We start from the raw sequence: 18,729 nt of genomic DNA, 5'->3' as shown, positions 1-18,729 counted from the left end.
GTCCAACCGATCACTCGCGCAGTCTCGTCATCGTCTTCCCGCTTCAGGACCCCCGGCTGATGAGACGCCGTCTCGGCGTTAGAGTGGCGGCGTATGAACGTCGTGATAAGGTTTTAGGCGGCAGACATGGACGACATCGGTGGAGGGGCCGGAGGACGATGGCAAGCACGCAAGGGGTGCAGTTTCATAGTTCACGCCGGTGACACGGCGCACGACACGGTAAGGGCCCGGGTAGTGAGAAAAGAGCTTCTCTGAGAGACCGATGCTGCGTGACGGCGTCCAGAGGAGGACGAGTGATCCGGGTTCATATTCGACCGCCCGGTGATGGCGGTCGTAGACGTACTTCTGGGAAGCTTGTGAGGCATGGAGCCGATTACGGGCTATTTGGCGAGCCAGCGAGGCCTGTGCGATGGCGTCCTGAGCGTAAGCAGTGGTGGCGACTGAAGAAGACGGCAGGAGTGTGTCCAAAGGCAAGATGGGGTGCCGACCAAACAAAAGGTAGAAAGGGGAATAGCCGGTTATGTCATGCCGTGAAGAGTTATACGCAAAAGTCACATAAGGCAAGGCAGCGTCCTAATCTCGGTGGTCTGGCGAGACGTACATTGCTAACATGCCGGTGAGCGTGCGGTTGAACTGTTCCTTAAGGCCATTGGTTTGTGGATGGTAAGCTGTCGCGAGCTGGTGCTGCGTGGCACACGAACGAAGAATGTCATTAATCACTCGGGACAGAAAATAACGACCACGATCGGTGAGCAGTTGACGAGGGGCGCCATGGTGAAGAATGACGTTTTGGAGAAGAAAATCGGCGACATCGGTAGCGCAGCTTATAGGCAAAGCACGCGTGATGGCGTACCGAGTCGTATAATCAGTTGCGACAGCGATACACTTGTTGCCGGAGAGGGACGTGGGAAAAGGGCCAAGAAGGTCGAGGCCAACACGGTGAAAAGGTTCCGGGGGTACGTCGATGGGTTGTAGGAGACCGGCAGGCAAGGTGGAGGGCCTTTTCCGACGTTGACACAGGTCGCAAGCGGCAACGTAGCGCTTGACGGAACGATACAGGCCAGGCCAAAAGAAGCGGTGCCGCACTCGAGCGTACGTGCTGGACACGCCAAGATGGCCGGCTCTCGGCAGATCGTGCAATTCTTTAAGGACAGAAGAGCGTAGATGTTGGGGTATGATGAGCAGCAATGGAGGACCATCGGAGCACATAAAGTTGCAGAGACGGAGGTCGGTTTGCAGAGTGGAGGCCGTCAAAGATAGGGCGTAAAGATGAGTCGTGGCGCTGTTCGTTGGCGATATCGGTAAGAGCAGTCATAGCTAAGAGGCAAGGCAGGGTCTCAGCGTGTTCTAGGTAAGGTGGCTGCATAGGGTACCGGAATAAACAGTCAGCGTTCTGGTGGCGACGACCGGACTTGTACACTAGTGTACGAATATTCTTGGAGGCGCAAAGCACAGCGACCAAGGTGACCGGTGGGATCTTTTAGAGAAGACAGCCAACAGAGAGCGTGGTGATCAGTGACAACAGCGAATGAGCGGCCGAACAGGTACGGGCGGAATTTAGCTACAGCCCAGACAAGGGCGAAACGCTCGCGCTCAGTAATGGAGTAAATTTGCTCTGCGGCGGAAAGTAGGCGGCTAGCATAAGCGATGACGCGATCTTGTCCCTGTTGACGTTGGGCTAGCACGGTACCGATCCCATATACGGAGGTGTCGGTGCGAACCTCTGTGGGAGACGACGTGTCAAAATGGACTAAGATGGGCTGAGAGGTTAGCAATTGAACGAGGGAGGAAAATGAGTGCTCTTGAGCAGGGCCCCAGTTAAAGGGGGTGTCGTTCTTAAGAAGGTCGGTGAGGGGGCGAGCGATGCCGGCGAAATCTTTGATAAAACGGCGAAAATACGAGCACAAGCCGACAAAGCTGCGCACATCTTTCGACGACATAGGAAGAGGAAAGTCCTTGACGGCTTGAATTTTGACTGGATCTGGGCCGACACCAGAAGCATCGACCAGGTGTCCGAGAATAGTGAGTTGGCGGCGACCGAATTTGCATTTTGATCAGTTCGGCTGGAGTCCGGCGTTACGGAACATGCCAGAATACTGGAGAGGCGTTTGAGGTGCGTGGAAAAAGTAGGCGAGAAAACCACAACATCGTCAAGGTAGCAGAGGCAGGTCGACAACTTAAAGCCGCGAAGAAGAGAGTCCATCATTCGTTCAAAGGTAGCCAGCGCGTTACAGAGTCCGAATGGCATGACTTTAAATTGGTATAGGCCATCAGGCGTCACGAAGGCGGTCTTTTCGCGGCCCTTTTCATCAACGGCAATTTGCCAGTACCCCGATCGAAGATCAATTGAAGATAAATATTTGGCGCCGTGGAGGCAATCTAATGCATCATCGATCCTCGGGAGAGGATATACGTCCTTTTTTGTGATGCGGTTTAGGTGCCGGTAATCAACGCAGAAGCGCCAGCTGCCGTCCTTCTTTTTCACCAGGACAACTGGTGAAGCACAAGGGCTTGACGAGGGCTCGATGATGTCTTTTGCGCGCATCTTGTCCACCTCTTGATTGATGACGATGCGTTCAGCGCTGGACACGCGGTACGGACGTCTGCGGATAGGAGCGGCATCACCAGTGTTTATGCGATGCGTCACTACAGAGGTACGAGGCAAAACACGGGCATCAAAGTCGAAGATGCCGCGAAAAGATGATAAAAGGCACCTAAGATCGTGAGCTTGCATCGGCGGAAGGTCAGAAGAGATAATGTCGGCGTAGTCGTCCGTTGGTTCCTCGGTTGACGTGGCCGCAGGCAACAGGCTTTGATGAGTAGAAGGTAAGCAGGTGTCCACGACTGATATGACACATTCGGCAGTCGGGCAGAGCGTGGCGAGAGAGATGCGTTGCGGGAGCGGTTGGATAGACGAGCCAAAGTTCAGAACCGGAAGGTACGCTCGGTTGGCCGACATTGTACAGACATTGTGCGCAAGCGCAATACTTCGTGAGAGGGCGACGTCAAGGTCCGGAGTGACTATGTAGGGACCATCAGGGACAGGAGGAACAGATGAGAAAGAAATGTAAGTATCGGCTTTAGGCGTAAGACGGACAAAGTCGACAGCACAAAGGCGAGGTACAACTGGGGACGGTGACTCAGCAGAAAGGGGAAGGTAAAGCCGGACAACGCAGGTGGCGCAGTTGATGAGGGCTGAATGCTCAGACAGGAAGTCGAGGCCAAGAATGACGTCATGAGGGCACTGGTCCAGAACAGAGAATAGAACGGATGTATGGCGGCCGGAAATGGTCTGACGGGCTGTGCATAGTCCAACCACAGGAGGCGTTCCGCCGTCGGCAACGCGGAGAACGGCTGTGGCTGCAGGGGTCAGTACTTTTCTTAGGCGGCGTCGGAGGGTTGAACTCATGACGGACACGTGCGCGCCCGTATCGATCAGGGCTCTCACAGGGACTCCATCGACGTGAACAACGAGAAAATTTTGGCGGGCGCGGAGGGCTAAGCGAGAATTTTGGGACTAGGGTTGTACTGCAGCATCACCTCCAGACTCTGCAGTGTCTATTTTTCCGCTTGCGAGCGTACGTAGGGGACAGGAGAGGAGCGACGGCGTAGGGGCGAACGATACTGCCGACGCAGGGGGGACGGGGAGCGGCTGGGGCGGGAAAACTGGCCGTTGACTGTAGCACTCTGCCGGGCTGGAGGGGGCGTGAAGTGGCTGGGCTGTTCATCGTTGCGGTGAGAGCTGAAAGGATTGTATGCGCTACGACGGGACCAATAATTGCAGCAGTGACAGGAGATGTGTCCAATAGTGTGGCAGATGAAACAAATGGGCCTGTCGTCGGGTGTCCGCCAGTCGTTAGGGTTACGTCGACGTGGAGTGAAGTAGGAAGGTCGTTCAGGAGCAATCGCAGTGATGTCGGGTGGGGATGAAGGACGTACGATGCAGACGGGTTGGAGGCCAAGATTTGCAAGCTCTTGATGGACGACGGCTTGTACCATAGAGATGGTTGGCAAGTGGTTGTCGCCATCACGTAGGTGCAGGGAGGCAGGGGACATGGCTTCGAGTTCGCGTCGAATGATGCGGGTCACATTTTCTGAAGGCGCAGGAGTTTGTCGATGCAGCAGGTCTTCACATTAGGAAGTGGCAGCCGTGTTGCGGAGGCGTGTGTACGGCTGGCTAATACGCCTGCTTTTAGCTTCCTCGAAGCGGCGACATTCCTTAATAATGTCGTCGACTGTAGTGCAATTCTTGTAGACGAGCAGATTGAAGGCATCGTCGGCGATCCCCTTCAACACGTGACCTTCTTTGTCAGATTCGGGCATGTTATTGTCACCGTTATTGCATAGGGCCAGCACGTCCTGAATGTACGAAACATAGGATTCCGTAGAAGTTTGAGCTCGGGATGCAAGGTCCCTCTAAGCGGCGAGTGTTCGGCCGAGCGGCCGTCCAAACAGGTCGCGCAGTTTCTGCTTGCAGACGTCTCAGCTGGTCAAGTCATCTTCGTGAGTCTCGTACCAGACTCGGGCGGTATCTTTTAGGTGGAAAATGACATTGGCGAGCATAAGGGTTCGATCTCAGTGGTTGTATGTACTCACGCGTTCATACATCTGGATCCAGTTGTCCACGTCAATGTTGTCGGTGCCAGAAAATGTCCCGGGGTCACGAGGAGCAGAAAGAACGAGTGATGGCATGGCCGATGGTGATGTTTGCTGGCAGGCGTCCTGGGTCATGATGAGCGAAGGCAGCTGTCGGCCGCTGCGGAGCTCCGTCGTTGGTAGATGTAGGGGAAAGGCGCACCTCCACCAAATATGTTGCGGGAAAGAATATATTTACAGCTATGTACACCAGCGAAGGAACAGCTACGAGGGTCACTCAGGAAGGAAGGAAGGTCTCAGACGTTGCTGGCACATACCCACTACTGGGGAATGGCAAAGACACAGGCGGTTAATTACTGGATAGAGGAAAGTTTTGACGGGAAAAGGAGTGCAAATAGTATGTAGTCTGATAGATTGGCAGAGGTAAGGACAGGGGTCCTGTTAACTTGGAGATCGAAGACGGGACAGTGGCTTAATGTGCATAATAGTATACAATGCCTGTAATGTTTCAATGTCGTAATAACTGAGAGCGGGAAAAAGAAATTAGAATGAGAGTCGCTGCGTTTCTTGAAGAAAATTTTGCACAGCAGAGCGCACACTCCTGTCGCTTCGTCCAAGCAAAGAAGCGCCAATGGAAAGAACAACCATGGAGGACACAGGCAATCCCAGTTGATGAAATGGAATTTGCAAACGACGCTTCCTCAAACACAGACAGAACTTCGTTGTCTTCGTCTTCGTCCATCCGATCACTCGCCTAGTCTCGTCGTCTTTCCGCTTCAATATTGTGTGAAAAATGGCGCAAAGCTAGATGGAGCGACATTCTGCTGTGAAGACTTGACATTATCGGCGCGTCTCGTCGCGTTTGCATAATTCGAGTATATTACCTCGCAGTGGGTTGTTGAACCTTGGGTTTGTTATGTTAAGTATTTGTTACATTTAATTAGTGGTTACACTACCTTCAGTGTGTGACCTAAAAACAATTTGTAGGGAAAAGCAGGCATACCTTCGCGTCGTCAAGCAGAACGCCCAATCAGCGATATGCCTTAGTTTTTTGCGTGCTCTGTTTTGTTCGCTTGTTGCTCATTAAGGGCAGAACCTTCTAATCTTACCGCTATGCTTTTGCAAGCAAAAGGCTGACTGGGTTCTGCGTTTCTCCCGGAAATTTGTTAGCATAGCAAGGCTGTCTTTTGTTCAGCGTACTACGTGTTTAGGTTAACGCAACTATCTACATAGAAGCAGTTAACAATTCATCGTGAATGAGCATGCAGTATGGTGCAACGGAGATCGTACGAGGGCCGAGGTACTGGAGGTGGAGGCCGGTACGGGGGACCAGGCGGTCTGTAATGGGAAAGAGGAGTCAGTTCCTTCAAAGGATCGCTTCATGAGCTGGCACGGAATTTAGCGTCAGTGTAAAAGCCTCTTACGGTGGTCTTGCTACGGAGGGAGGCCCTGGAGGAGGCCTTGGTCGAGGAGGAGGTGGTCTATGGAAAGATAGATGTTTTAATACAGCCTGTCGCGGCGACTGTCAAAGCACGTTTATTCTAAAATTATATGCGGATGCTTTCGCTTACGGTGGTCTGGCCATAGAAGGCGGGGGCTGGAAAGGTGGTGGAGGCCTCGATGGACGAGGTGATGGTCTGCGAAGGGTTTTTTTATGATTTGTTTACAGACCTACTGACATTCTCTCACGGACTCTCTAGTGTGGTGATTTTCAAGTGAATTAAAACCCCAAATGGAATAACAGCTCACAATGCAACTTTAAGAAATGGGCAGACATGAAACAAACCAGTATCTGCAGAGGAGTGAAACAGCAAACTTGTTTAGGTGAACAGCGACACGTTTTGAAAAACAAAGAGAAAAGTGACATTATGATACATCGTTCTGGCGCACGAAAAACACGGACGAAGGAAGAACAGACACACAATCGCCGGACATCAACTGAAGTTTATTCACAGAAACCAGTCCTATATATACACATGTGACCACCAGGTAACTGATATCAAAAGCACAAAATCAGAAAATCGGGAAAACCAAAAGGCAATCAACCAGAGCCACAGGTTCCATATCGCACACGTGCCTTCATGCAAATCACCCACAATTTCTGTGCCTAGCTGACACGGTCAACACCGTTAGCCTTCAGATAATCTAGTTCCTTTCTTCTAAGCACAATAGAGGGAGTACTGACGCAGTGATCTTTATCATTGGCAATACAGAGGGCTTCAAAAATTTCCCGGCTTTTCTGAGTCCTGAACTTTCTTAACACACTTGTTTCTTCCAAAAACGCCTTGCATGCTGGCTTATACGAACAACGGCGAATGTGGTCAGCTAAATGACCTCCGCCACTAATCGAAGTTACTGTCCTGCGATGCTCTAACAAGCGTTCGTTGATGCAGCGCCCGGTTTGTCCAATGTAGCGTTTGCCACAGGTGAGAGGGATGTTATACACCACGCCAACCTTGCAGTCGACGAGGGCTTTGGTGTGCCTAATTTTGCAGGCAGACCTCTTTTTGGGTTCGTTTACTAGGCGGCACAGGCGTCCCAGCTTCTCCGGAGCTGAAAACACTACACGGATGCCGCACTTGTCCCCGACCTTCTTGAGGCGGTGCGAGACCTTGTGCCAGTAAGGCACAACGACAGGTCGCTGTTGCGGGCGTGTGTTATCCACCTGCCTGTGCCGTCCACCAGATTTTACTTCGCTAATCTGGCTTTCGACCACTGAGGCCACGATTTCTCTCTGGAAACCTGCCTTCTCCAGACGCCTTAGTTGGGCATGGACACTCTCCCGGACTCGATGCTCACACGACTTGGCTAGAGCAGGGCGGATGCAGTTTTTTGCAATAGCTCTCTTCACGAGCTTAGAATTTTCTTCCAAAAACGCCTTGCATGCTGGCTTATACGAACAACGGTGAATGTGGTCAGCTAAATGACCTCCGCCACTAATCGAAGTTACTGTCCTGCGATCCTCTAGCAAGCGTTCGTTGATACAGCGCCCGGTTTGTCCAATGTAGCGTTTGCCACAGGCGAGAGGGTTGTTATACACCACGCCAACCTTGCAGTCGACGAGGGCTTTGGTGTGCCTAATTTTGCAGGCAGACCTCTTTTTGGGTTCGTTTACTAGGCGGCACAGGCGTCGTATAAGCCAGCATGCAAGGCGTTTTTGGAAGAAACAAGTGTGTTAAGAAAGTTCAGGACTCAGAAAAGCCGGGAAATTTTTGAAGCCCTCTGTATTGCCAATGATAAAGATCGCTGCGTCAGTACTCCCTCTATTGTGCTTAGAAGAAAGGAACTAGATTATCTGAAGGCTAACGGTGTTGATCGTGTCAGCTAGGCACAGAAATTGTGGGTGATTTGCATGAAGGCACGTGTGCGATATGGAACCTGTGGCTCTGGTTGATTGCCTTTTGGTTTTCCCGATTTTGTGATTTTGTGCTTTTGATATCAGTAACCTGGTGGTCACATGTGTACATATAGGACTGGTTTCTGTGAATAAACTTCAGTTGATGTCCGGCGATTGTGTGTCTTCTTCCTTCGTCCGTGTTTTTCGTGCGCCAGAACGATGTATCATAATGATACTGTGAACCAACTAGCCCAGCTGTCTACGCTTAGAGAAAAGTGAACCGGTGCATGATGTGGCGAGGATACTGCTTCAGTGTCGCGGGGAATCATTCATCAAAAGCTGGAACCCTCTGTGAAACAGTGGCGTACAGATTCAATATGCAAGGAACAAATAAAGAATCAATGAAAGACGCAGTGTAGGCAATTTCTCGTACTTTTCTGAAGTAGTCACTGCTTAGGGATACAAAACTATGCTGTGCTATATAAACTTTCAATGCACATGAACGCGTCGTACCTTAAAAGGTTCAGGAAAGTGCATCCTGCAAATGCATGGCAAGCTTTAATGCGACCAACCTGGATATGGCTGCCTCTCACCTAGTTTCGTACCCGAAATACTTAGTATTAAATGCGCGTAAACTTAGTGCCGTTTACCTTTGCGCCTATACTTAGCAAAATCTCGCAAATATCAATTCAGCATTTTCAGCTTAGTCAGTGCACGTTAAAGATCCCCAGGTGGTCTAAATTATTCCAGAGCCCTCCACTACAGCACTTCTTACTTCCTTTCTATTTTCACTCCCTCTTTTATCCCTTCCCTTACGGCGCTGTTCAGGTGTCCAACGATATATGAGACAGATAGTGTGCCATTTTCTTTCGCTAAAACCAGTTATTCTTATTATTATTTTCAGCTTAAAATGCTGTATAGCCTTTCGGCCATAGAGGCTGTGTTCTCTCCTCGACTTGATTGGGTAGCTTGAGGATGAACGGCTGTTTCTCCAAATGGCATCTTTTCGTTAATGAAGCGGAGGAGTCCGCTGAGGTGAGTATATGGAAGCAGATTCATGCAAGCATTTATGAAGTGCTTCGTACGGTGGTCTTGCCGGCGGTGGTGGTGGCTGGTAAGGGGGGGCGGGAGGTCTTTAATAGGAAAAAATAGTAATTTGCCACTTTCTTGTCTTAACTGTGACCATTATTTAATGAAGCTTGCAGCGGAAGGTTGCCTTACGTTGGCTTAGGCCCAGGCGGAAATTCTGTTGGGGGCCTGAGCGATGGAGGAGGTCTACAATAGGGCATAGTGCTCAGCAACTTCACGTTCAGAGCGCCTAACGCGTGAGATGTACTGAGCGGAACAAACGGCCACACTTCACTGGTTCATGCTCTGCACGGAAGTGTCGCAAGCAATGCCGATATACTAATCCCCGGCATGAAGCAGGGGTGCTGAAATCACACAAGAATACAGCACCTACGGCTGCCATTCCACTTAAAACTATCTCCCATATATCTGAAACTGTGAATTCGGGTCATCATTCGTCATGATCTTTAATTGGCCATATGAAAAAACATAGGAGTGCTAAACCCTCTGTGCCTGTAGCCCAACCTTGCCTACACAAAATTTGTAACGCGAATTCATCGCAAATCAAGAGAAGCCATCTTTCTTCTCTCAACCACGATATTTGACTTTCAATAGGTGTCCACTTCCATGCCATTCCTTTAAATACTGTGAAAAAAAAATTTGCAATTAAATCTAAAATGGTTGTGGCATTTATTACAGAGTGGTTTCTCTTTGTCACCTGCAGGTTTACCAAGAACGCTTCGAAAGTACTCAAAAAGACTCTGCATCCTAAAAGGGTCGCAAAACCATTTTTTTCTTGTCCCCTGTACAAAAACAGATCTTGCGTGCTGAAGGTAGAGATCTAGAGTGTTAAAAAGATCTACAAAGATCTGGATATTTTACGTTAAAGGACACTTTGTGAGCAGCATTATGTGCATGTAAATCATGACCACGACGAAATTACCACTACTGAATTGAAAGAAGCTACTGTGTACCGTTTTGGTCTGAGTTTTAACAGTAGAATGACTACATTGAAACGGCACTTGGAGCATTGATCAAAAATCGCCGGTGAAGAAAATTCTCTTTTGTGCCATGGAGGTGGGCAGTGAAGGCACACCTGATGCTAATCAAGGCTCTGCGTCATAGCTTAACAATGAAATAGTATGCGGTGCAATAAGCCTTACGGTGGTGCTGCTGAGGAAGGAGGAGGGGTGTAGGCAGGGGGAGGCCTTTGGGGACGAGATCTGTAAAGGATCAAGTAATAGCGACCATGCGGTTAGTTACCCTCATTGCTGAACCATTCATCTTTAGAGATGGTTTCACTAAACTCAGTTAGTGCATGGCGACAGGTTTCGGTTCTATGCACCTGAGGCGATATTTAGTTTGAAATCCCAATATGAAACTGCATAAGCAGTTTAGACTAAAGTGTATCGCACTAGCCCTCGTTGTCGAAAAAGTGCTGGGTTATTTGGCTTTGAAAAAAACCATTAGTATATACCTTTCTGAAAAGATAACGCCCAGAATGCGGCCATATTCGGTTGTGTGCATAGTGAACAATTTTTTTTTCTTCCAAAATCCTAGAAGACGACTCCTTTATTTTGGTTTACTTGCCACCGAAACGCCTTTTCGCACATCTCCATTCTTTTCAGAAGCCGCTGGGCGGCACAAAAATAAAACCAAAGGATGTTAAAGCATAAGGATAACCTGAGAGTAGTTCGCCTAATTTGCATCATGTAACCATAATAGCTAGTTGTTTCGGCTATTGCGCCAAGTGCCAAGAGAAATGTGCCGTGCTTACGGTGGTCTGCCCACTGGTGGTCTTGTTGGGGGCCTAGCAGGAGGTGGAGGTGGGCTGTAACAAAGAGCAGTAGAATTTGGAGCTTTTTCGCGATGAAGTTGGTCCCAAACAGAACTTTTCCCAGTTTGCTTACGGTGGTCTAGACACTGGAGGAGGAGGAGGTTGGAAGGGGGGTGGCCTGCAGAAGGCAGCAAGAGGCAGAGGTAAGGAGGAGCTTAGAGGTTGTAAAGAAAGAGAGAAAATGACGAAACTGCCTTACGGTGGCCTAGAGACAAGCGGTCCTGGCGGAGGTCTAGGAGGAGGACCTGGTGGTCTGGAAAGGTCAGGTGTGTATTAAGAAGTTGGGAAAACTTATTTTCAGGATCAAGAGCTAAATTGTCGCGCTGATTCGTAGCGCCTTTATTTCGTAGTCTGTGTCCTTGCTCGTATTTTATAATCGCCTGAACCCTGTTTTCTGTGCAAAATAGACAGCTAAAGTGTGGGTGGTTATAAGAAGCGAAAAAAAGAATTACTTGTTGCACTATGTATTGGACCAATATTATAGCCCACTGAAAGTGGGCGAAGGAATTGTGACTTAGCAGGAAATATACCCTGTCGGCGCACTCCATTATCAGCGCTAGTTTCATCTACATGAAAGTCGGCGGTCTAAATCATATGCAAAAAAAGCTGTGTTATGAGGGTACGTCGCCAATGTGGATGGCCCTGGCTAGAAAGTGAGCCTCCAATGAGACAGTTGCTTATATAGGAGTCGAACAAATGTGAGCTCCTGGTAATGACCGCAGTATTAACCCGGAAATTTGGTGGTCAAGACACATGATAGGCCGAGAGTCAGAGAAGTATGTCTTACGGTGGCCTGGCCACAGGTGGTGGAGGCCTGAATGGTGGGGCAGGGGGTCTGCATAAAAACAAATTTAATGATAACTTTGTCAAGGATGTATCAAAATAACGAGAATAATATGCACGATTCAGATAATTTTTCTTGTTTCAACTTCGTGTCGGTCTGCAGTCCAAGCATCAACGCGCAGTAATCAGTTGCCCAAAACGAGAGCTGTCTTCATTTGGACTAAGAAGTATGTTTTCTCTAAAAATTATGAATGGCTGATAGGATTCCACTTTCCCAGCGTATATACGCAACATCTTGAAAATTGCTAGTTTTGATGCCAGGCCATTATGGCCAAAACCATAATGCTCATTGGTGCGCTGATTCTGAAGTCAAACATTACAGGAAAAATGGAGGCTGTCTGTGGGAGCATAACACATGACGCCGAAAAAAAATTACGAATGGAATGTTCAACGTACTCAATCACAGATGGTGCCATGATTTCCACAAACTTCTCCTCTCTATCCTTACGGTTCCCTGGCTTTCGGAGCTACGCTTTGCGATCACCATAATCAGTAAAGTCTGTGTTCTGTTCTTTCACATGTACTAAAATAATACTTGCCAGAACGAAAAGCCTTCATCGCGACCGCAATGCAAAACAATGCTCGAAAATGTTGTACTTTCTAACGAACGGTTTTCTTTCCACGAGTTTACCCAGAAAGGCCAGGCAACTTGAAATGCACTTAATCTTCTTCAAGGACGAAGATACAATAAAGCATCTTCTGCAAAAAATATATACTGGTTCGCCTACAAAATTTTACCCTTTCAATTGAACACCAGCGAGTTATACTCTAAAATTGTATTAATATTATTTCCGTATAATCACCAGACTTCACCGCTTACTACCGTGCACTTAGCGCAAACTAAAGTGCATTTACTGGGGGACGCGGTGATCATGCATGACTTTTTCAAAGCGGCCCGTCCGTGCGGTACACTGACTGCGCGCACCGTGGTGTTCACCTCCGCTGGCGCTTTTGTCTATGGGCAGAAGGAAGACGCTCGCGCCCTGAACAAAGATGTGTGCATACCGGCAGATTCCGAGAGAATAGTGGTGAAACGGTGTACGTGGCATAGCAAGCAGGTACATTTTGCGGAAGCGAAATAGCTGTGGTCATCGATATTAGTCCCACTGTCTTCCAGAGCAGCATGTATATGGTATACAGTTCGAGTACGCGGAATACTACTGCAGTAAGTACCGCCGTTTGGTGCTTGTCCGATGACGGCGGGTCACTTTTTTCCTCACGCGAACTTCAGGGCTGTCCTCATCTAGCCCTGACATCGCGCTCTTAGTATTAACAAAGGGTTTGTTAAATTTGAAATAGGTTGGCTTTCCTCGCGTTCCTTGAAATGCTTAGTAACTATTGGGGATTTCTATTGTGGCACTAAAAATACAATGCCCCAGGGCCGGTTTTCTTGCGAAGAACAATAGATAACATTCGCGTTGGATGAACATGAAAAAACGGGTCATGGATTCCTTCTCTCCAGCGAATGGAATAAGAAACAGCGACATCAACATTACGTACGGGAATCACACCGGCTACCATTTCAGGGGCCAACATTCTCGTTGCAGAGCCGCACGCATTCACTGCTCGAAGGTGGTGCCACTCACCTCTTGGTTACGGCTCAGTAAGCCTATTATTTTTGCAATCACCTTCCGGAGGGGAAAGATTCAACATGTTGAGCAGTGAGTTGTGAGCACTGGTGCTTTCCCCATGAAATTTGACGCCACGCTAACGTTTCTCAGCAACGTTTGCTAACTCGTGTGTCCAGGCCCCAAGCACGCGGCAAGAAGGGAATGTTTAAGAGCGGAAAGCCGACGCAAGGAATCCAGGTGAGATCAGCCGGCTCACGCGCCGGCGGAACGCAGCCAAATGGCGCAAAATAGAAACGACTGACCGTCGCCAGCAAGGCGCAACTTTTACGGAGCAGCACTGAATCCGGTCAACACTCGGCGATACGTGTGCTGCGCTCAGGAAGCGACTAGATGCCGCATTTTATTTACGGTGGAAACATATTGCAGCTACGTGGACCTGTTCTTTAGATTTTGCGTCTAAATCGAGCTGTTAATATCAGTGAAAAAATGCGCATACGGTGGCCTTGCCACCGGTGGCAGTGGAGGAAGTTTTTGAGGAGGACCTGGAGGCCTGAAAAAAAATGTGGCGCTTTTGTTGAAGATGCCCACACGCAAGCCGGTATTTACAAATGATGGCTTATTTCACGAATTATACGAGAAGAGAAAATTAGGTGCCGCCAGAAAAACTGATTTCGACACGAAAGTTTAAGTGGCAGATGATTTCATGCAATATTGTGCAGTAGCCGAAATAAAAAATTGGAAGTGGCTTAGCTCGGCTATGCCAGGATATACATAGCGAAAGCTAAGGCATGGCTTGGTTAGCCTTGGTTAATCTTGATTGGCTGGTCACGTGATTGGTTACGCGGTGTGGTGCGACCACGGTGGAACTGCGAGCACCGCGAAACGGCGAGTTCGTGGCCAATGTAGCTTTCGCTACAATAATCATGTGTTTTGCAGAATAGTGGCCCCCAAAAAACTGAAACCTTCAGAGTGCGTAACGCCCAGACATGGCGGTCTCTTCACGATGACCAGGCGCTGAATCGTGGCGGCTGGCACTCAGCGCACCCGGCAGATTAGTACCACGAAATGGCGGCCGCAGTGAACTATGTCCACAGCCCCTTAGCATGCAGAGGCACGCCCGACGCACAGCTAATACCGCCTGAGATATGAGGTGTGGGAGCAAAGCAATGCACAGCTTATGCCACGTATGTTCACAACTTTTCTGATAATGAAAAAATAGCTACGAGCGTCCGCCATCTCCTTCGAGCGCGGCCTGTTTGGCTTGAGAACGTATAACATCGTTACGCCCGTAGCACATCCCACTACAAGGTCTGCCTTCAATGGGAATATAAATTACTCCAGGGGCAGTGTTAGAAATAGGCGAGCGAACAGTTCCCCTTACGGTGGTCTGGGCACTGGAGGAGGAGGCTGGTAAGCAGGAGGAGGTCTAGATGGCGGCCGAGGAGGTCTGTGAAGGTGGTTAGAATTGCATATTAAGGGATGTAAAGCAGCTCAAACAGCAGCGAAAAACAATGCAGGCGAGGGGTTGTTAGCTCTCCAGCGATTGAAGTAAATGTATGTCAAGAAAATAAATTAAAGTCACCAAGTATACTTTCACATGAGAATCATCGCCGCTTTCGGCCGCGATCAATTTAAAGCCCACAAAAAACTTTTCATGTAAGGCGCAAAAATCGCTTACTAAGATATCGAATAAATTAGGAGCAGTTTCCCACGTCAGCAATAATTCCAGACTAATCTGGTTGCATCTTGCGTAAGAAACTCTCATGAAGCCGCGTACTAGATGCTGCGAGCTTGAAAAAATAACATTACAAAGCGTCACCTCAATGTAAAGTAATAGTTGAGAAACAAAATAATGAGTTTTCCAAGCAACGAAAGCAGACCGGCTCACTTTTCATATGAATTCCTGCCTATTTCGCTTGTCACAGCATTAACTGCACCCCATCGAAACCACTACTGCTAGTGTGCAAATTGCAGCATTTTAATAGCAAAATTAATAAAAAAGAGCAAAAGTCAAGAAATGCTCCTGAACAGAAGGAGAAGCATGCAGGAAAATTCCAGGGTGCTCGTACGGTGGTCTCGCCGCAGGAGGTGGGGGTTGGTAGGGAGGACAAGGAGGGCTAGAAAGGTATCGAATGCGTGGTTTAGTTAAACAACCTTTTGGTCGAAAGATTGAACTGCATCAGAGTTAAGAAGACGCTTACGGTGGTCTCGCAACGGGGGGTGGTCCTGGAGCAGGATTTGGGGGAGGAGAAGGCGGTCTACAAGAAAGCAAAGAGTTTGCTATCTGATCAGTATGCGGCTAGAGAACAATGTCAGTGATGCAGTAAAGAGCCTGACTAATTTTCTTATGGGGGCCTGGCTACTGGAGGAGGAGGCTGGTAAGGGGGACCAGGAGGCCTAGAAAGACGGGAGTGCGATGTGATCAAACAAAATGGTTGATGTCATAATCTGGACTACGTCCTACATATTATAGGGAACCCTTACGGTGGTCTCGCCAGCGGAGGGGGTCCTGGTGGAGGCCGTCGCGGGGGAGCAGGTGGCCTACGAAATTTTTATGCCAGTTAATAGGTGCATTGAAGTCGTGCCTAGAGAATCGCTATGCAGAAAGTAAACGCGCGAACAATTGCCCTTACGGAGGTCGAGACACCGGAGGTGGAGGCTGGTAGGCAGGAGGGGGCCGGGATGGAGGGCGGGTAGGCCTGTGAAGGTGGTTAGGGTTCCATATTATTTGCTACAAAACAGTCCAGCTAGTAGGAGAAAAACATGAATGGAGAGAATTTTGCTGAATCCCACTGAGTGAATTATAGCACTTTTATCCACGCCCAAAGCATTCATACCTTTAACTGAGTAGTTCTAATGGAATAAGAGAAATTCTGCCTTATAGTGAAATGTGTCGTGCCTTATTTCCGGCACAAAATTGCTCTCGGCACTAACTTTCATGTTAAAATAGGGCGTTGGTAATTTCGCCATTACAAATAGTAAAACGAAAGAAATATAGCTCAGCCGGCCGCCGCAGCGGATCAACAGTTATGATGGTCGGCTGCTGACTCGAAAAACGTGCCTTCGAAGCCGTCCGCGGCGATCATATTTCGATGAAGGCGAAATGCTAGGGAGCCTTTAGGGAGCCTTCTTCGGTGTCAGTGCACGTTAAAAAAACCCAGGTAGTCAAAATTATACGGAGCCCTCCGCTACGGCATCTCTCATAACCTGAGTCGCTTTAGGACGTTAAACCCCATAAAGCCAAGAAACGAGAAAAATAGCTCGCTGAGTGCAAAAAGTGTTTAGACATGCAGAAATATCATGGTATTCGTACGGTGGTCTCGCTACAGGAGGTGGAGGTTGGTACGGAGGACCAGGAGGCCTGGAAAGATATCAAATAAGTGCTTCAATTGGGCAGCATTTTGTTTCATGGACTGTAATGCATCAGAGTTAAGGTGACCCTCACGGTGGCCTTGCTACGATGGTTGGTCCCGGGGGAGGTCTTGGGGCAGGAGGTGTTGGTCTGCAATAACGGAAAGTGTTTACAATCTGTTCGGAATAGGGCTGGAAAACATTGCCGGTGATGTAAACAGTGTGACAAATTTTCTTACGGGGGTCTGGAAACTGGGGGAGGAGGCTGGTAAGGAGGACCAGGAGGACTAGAAAGAGAGGAAAAAGTGCTCTGTAATCATCAAACCAAAATTTGGATAGCATTTGTACTCTATCTTGCAGAAATTAGGGAATCTTACGGTGGTGTCGCCACCGGCGGCGGTCCTGGTGGAGGTCGTGGCGGAGGAGGAGGTGACCTATGAAATTTACATTAAAGTTAACTGCTGCATGCAAGTTGTAGCTGGAGCGTCGTCAGAGAGAGAGTTAATGAGCGAACAGATGCGCTTACGGTGGACGGGACACTGGGGGCGGAGGCTGGTAGGCAGGAGGGGGCCCGAAAGGAGGGCGGCTAGGCCTGTGAAGGTGGTCACAGTTAGCCTTTGCCTACTAAGAAACACCTCACTCAGCTGGAGATATTAGTGAAGGGAGAGAATTTCGCAGCATTGCATTCAGTACCTTACATTCCTTTCTGCCATGGTTCAAGGATTTCTATAAATGACTCAAAGCTTCCGTTGGAAGAAACGAAACCGATGTTTATAGAGAAGTATGCTCGTGCTCTATTTCTCGGAAGGAACCGTCCTCCGCACAGCCATTTATTGCAAAAATACGGCGATGATAATTTCGGCAATTTAAGTAATGAAAACCAAAATATCTCGGCGATTGCTAGAAGTGTATGGACATGCAAAAAATATCAAATTGTTCGTACGGTGGTCTCGCCACAGGAGGTGGAGGTTGGTAAGGAGGAACAGGAGAGCTGGAAAGATACCGAATGTGTGGTTCAGTTAAAGCGCCTCTTGTTTACTTGAACTGTATCACAGTTAGGATGACCCTTACGGTGGCCTTGCTACAGGGGGTGGTACCGAGGGAGGCCGTGGGGCAGGAGGTGGTGGTCTGCAGCAACGGAAAGTGTTTACGTTAATGGTGCTATAGAACATTATCAGTGATGCTGCAAAGGTGGTGACAAATTTTCTTACGGAGGTCTGGCAACTGGAGGAGGAGGCTGGTAAGGAGGACCAGGGGGACTAGAAAAACAGGGAAAAGTGCTCTGTGATCGGCAAAGGAAAAATTGAATACCATGATCTGTACTAAATCTAGCAGAAAATAGGAAACCCTTACGGTGGTCTCCCCACCGGCAGCGGTCCAGGCGGAGGCCGTTGCGGACGAGTAGGTGGCCTAAGAGGTTTACATTCTAGTTAACCGCTGCATGGGAGTTACAGCTGGAGCGTTTTCATACAGAGTGAACGTGCGATCAGATAAACTTACGTTTGTCGGGACACAGGGGGCGGAGGCTGGTAGGCTGGAGGGGGCCGGGATGGAGGGCGGGTGGGCCTGTGAAGGCGGTTACAGTTCGCTTTTAATTGCTAAGAGGCAGCACAGTCAACATGAGAAAACAGTGAAAGGAGAGAATTTCGCTTCACCGCACGCCGCAAATTGTAGTCCTTTTGTCACGTTTCACGAATTTGCAGCCATGATTCGGTGATTCCGTTGGAAGAAGCGAAACTGATCCTCGGAGAATTAATTTCTTGCGCTATTTTTGTGGATGAACCGTCCGCTGCATAACCATTGCTTGCCAAAATATGGCGATGATAGTTTCGTCGTTATAAATAATAAAGACACAAATATATAAGTGAATGCCAGGAGTGTATGGACATGTAAAGCAATATTAAGTTGTTCGTACGGTGGTCTCGCCACAGGAGGTGGAGGTTGGTAGGGAGGACCAGGTGGGCTGAAGATATACCGAATGCGTGCCTCATTTAAACTGCCTTTTGTTTCATGGACTGAAATGTGTCAGCGTTAAGGTGATCCTTACGGTGGCCTTGCTACGGGGGGTGACCCTGGGGGAGGCGTTGGGGCAGGAGGTGGTGGTCTGCAACAAAGTAGTGTTTACA

General features: G+C 48.8%; 1 protein-coding gene across 1 annotated transcript in view; it reads right to left on the bottom strand.

Moving 5' to 3' along the window:
- The window catches only part of LOC144115910 (uncharacterized), a 175,268-nt gene that overhangs the window by 93,919 nt on the left and 62,620 nt on the right, over positions 1-18,729 (bottom strand). The window contains exons 37-58 of the mRNA XM_077650542.1: positions 18,651-18,707; positions 18,104-18,169; positions 17,957-18,013; positions 17,815-17,862; positions 17,675-17,731; positions 17,547-17,594; positions 17,130-17,195; positions 16,981-17,037; positions 16,843-16,890; positions 16,698-16,754; positions 16,566-16,613; positions 15,886-15,951; positions 15,737-15,793; positions 14,634-14,699; positions 11,626-11,673; positions 11,038-11,091; positions 10,912-10,956; positions 10,779-10,832; positions 10,165-10,224; positions 6,168-6,233; positions 6,021-6,077; positions 5,887-5,934 (exon numbers count right to left, since the gene is read on the bottom strand). Coding sequence (XP_077506668.1) covers positions 5,887-5,934; positions 6,021-6,077; positions 6,168-6,233; positions 10,165-10,224; positions 10,779-10,832; positions 10,912-10,956; positions 11,038-11,091; positions 11,626-11,673; positions 14,634-14,699; positions 15,737-15,793; positions 15,886-15,951; positions 16,566-16,613; positions 16,698-16,754; positions 16,843-16,890; positions 16,981-17,037; positions 17,130-17,195; positions 17,547-17,594; positions 17,675-17,731; positions 17,815-17,862; positions 17,957-18,013; positions 18,104-18,169; positions 18,651-18,707 — 1,230 coding nt within the window. The remainder of the gene's footprint in view (positions 1-5,886; positions 5,935-6,020; positions 6,078-6,167; positions 6,234-10,164; positions 10,225-10,778; positions 10,833-10,911; positions 10,957-11,037; positions 11,092-11,625; positions 11,674-14,633; positions 14,700-15,736; positions 15,794-15,885; positions 15,952-16,565; positions 16,614-16,697; positions 16,755-16,842; positions 16,891-16,980; positions 17,038-17,129; positions 17,196-17,546; positions 17,595-17,674; positions 17,732-17,814; positions 17,863-17,956; positions 18,014-18,103; positions 18,170-18,650; positions 18,708-18,729) is intronic.

This window comes from Amblyomma americanum, chromosome 1 (assembly GCF_052857255.1).
Source record: "Amblyomma americanum isolate KBUSLIRL-KWMA chromosome 1, ASM5285725v1, whole genome shotgun sequence".
NCBI classification, from domain to species: Eukaryota; Metazoa; Arthropoda; class Arachnida; order Ixodida; family Ixodidae; genus Amblyomma; species Amblyomma americanum.
The sequence above is the reverse complement of the archived record's forward strand: the minus strand, read 5'-3'. Positions and strand labels throughout refer to the sequence as shown.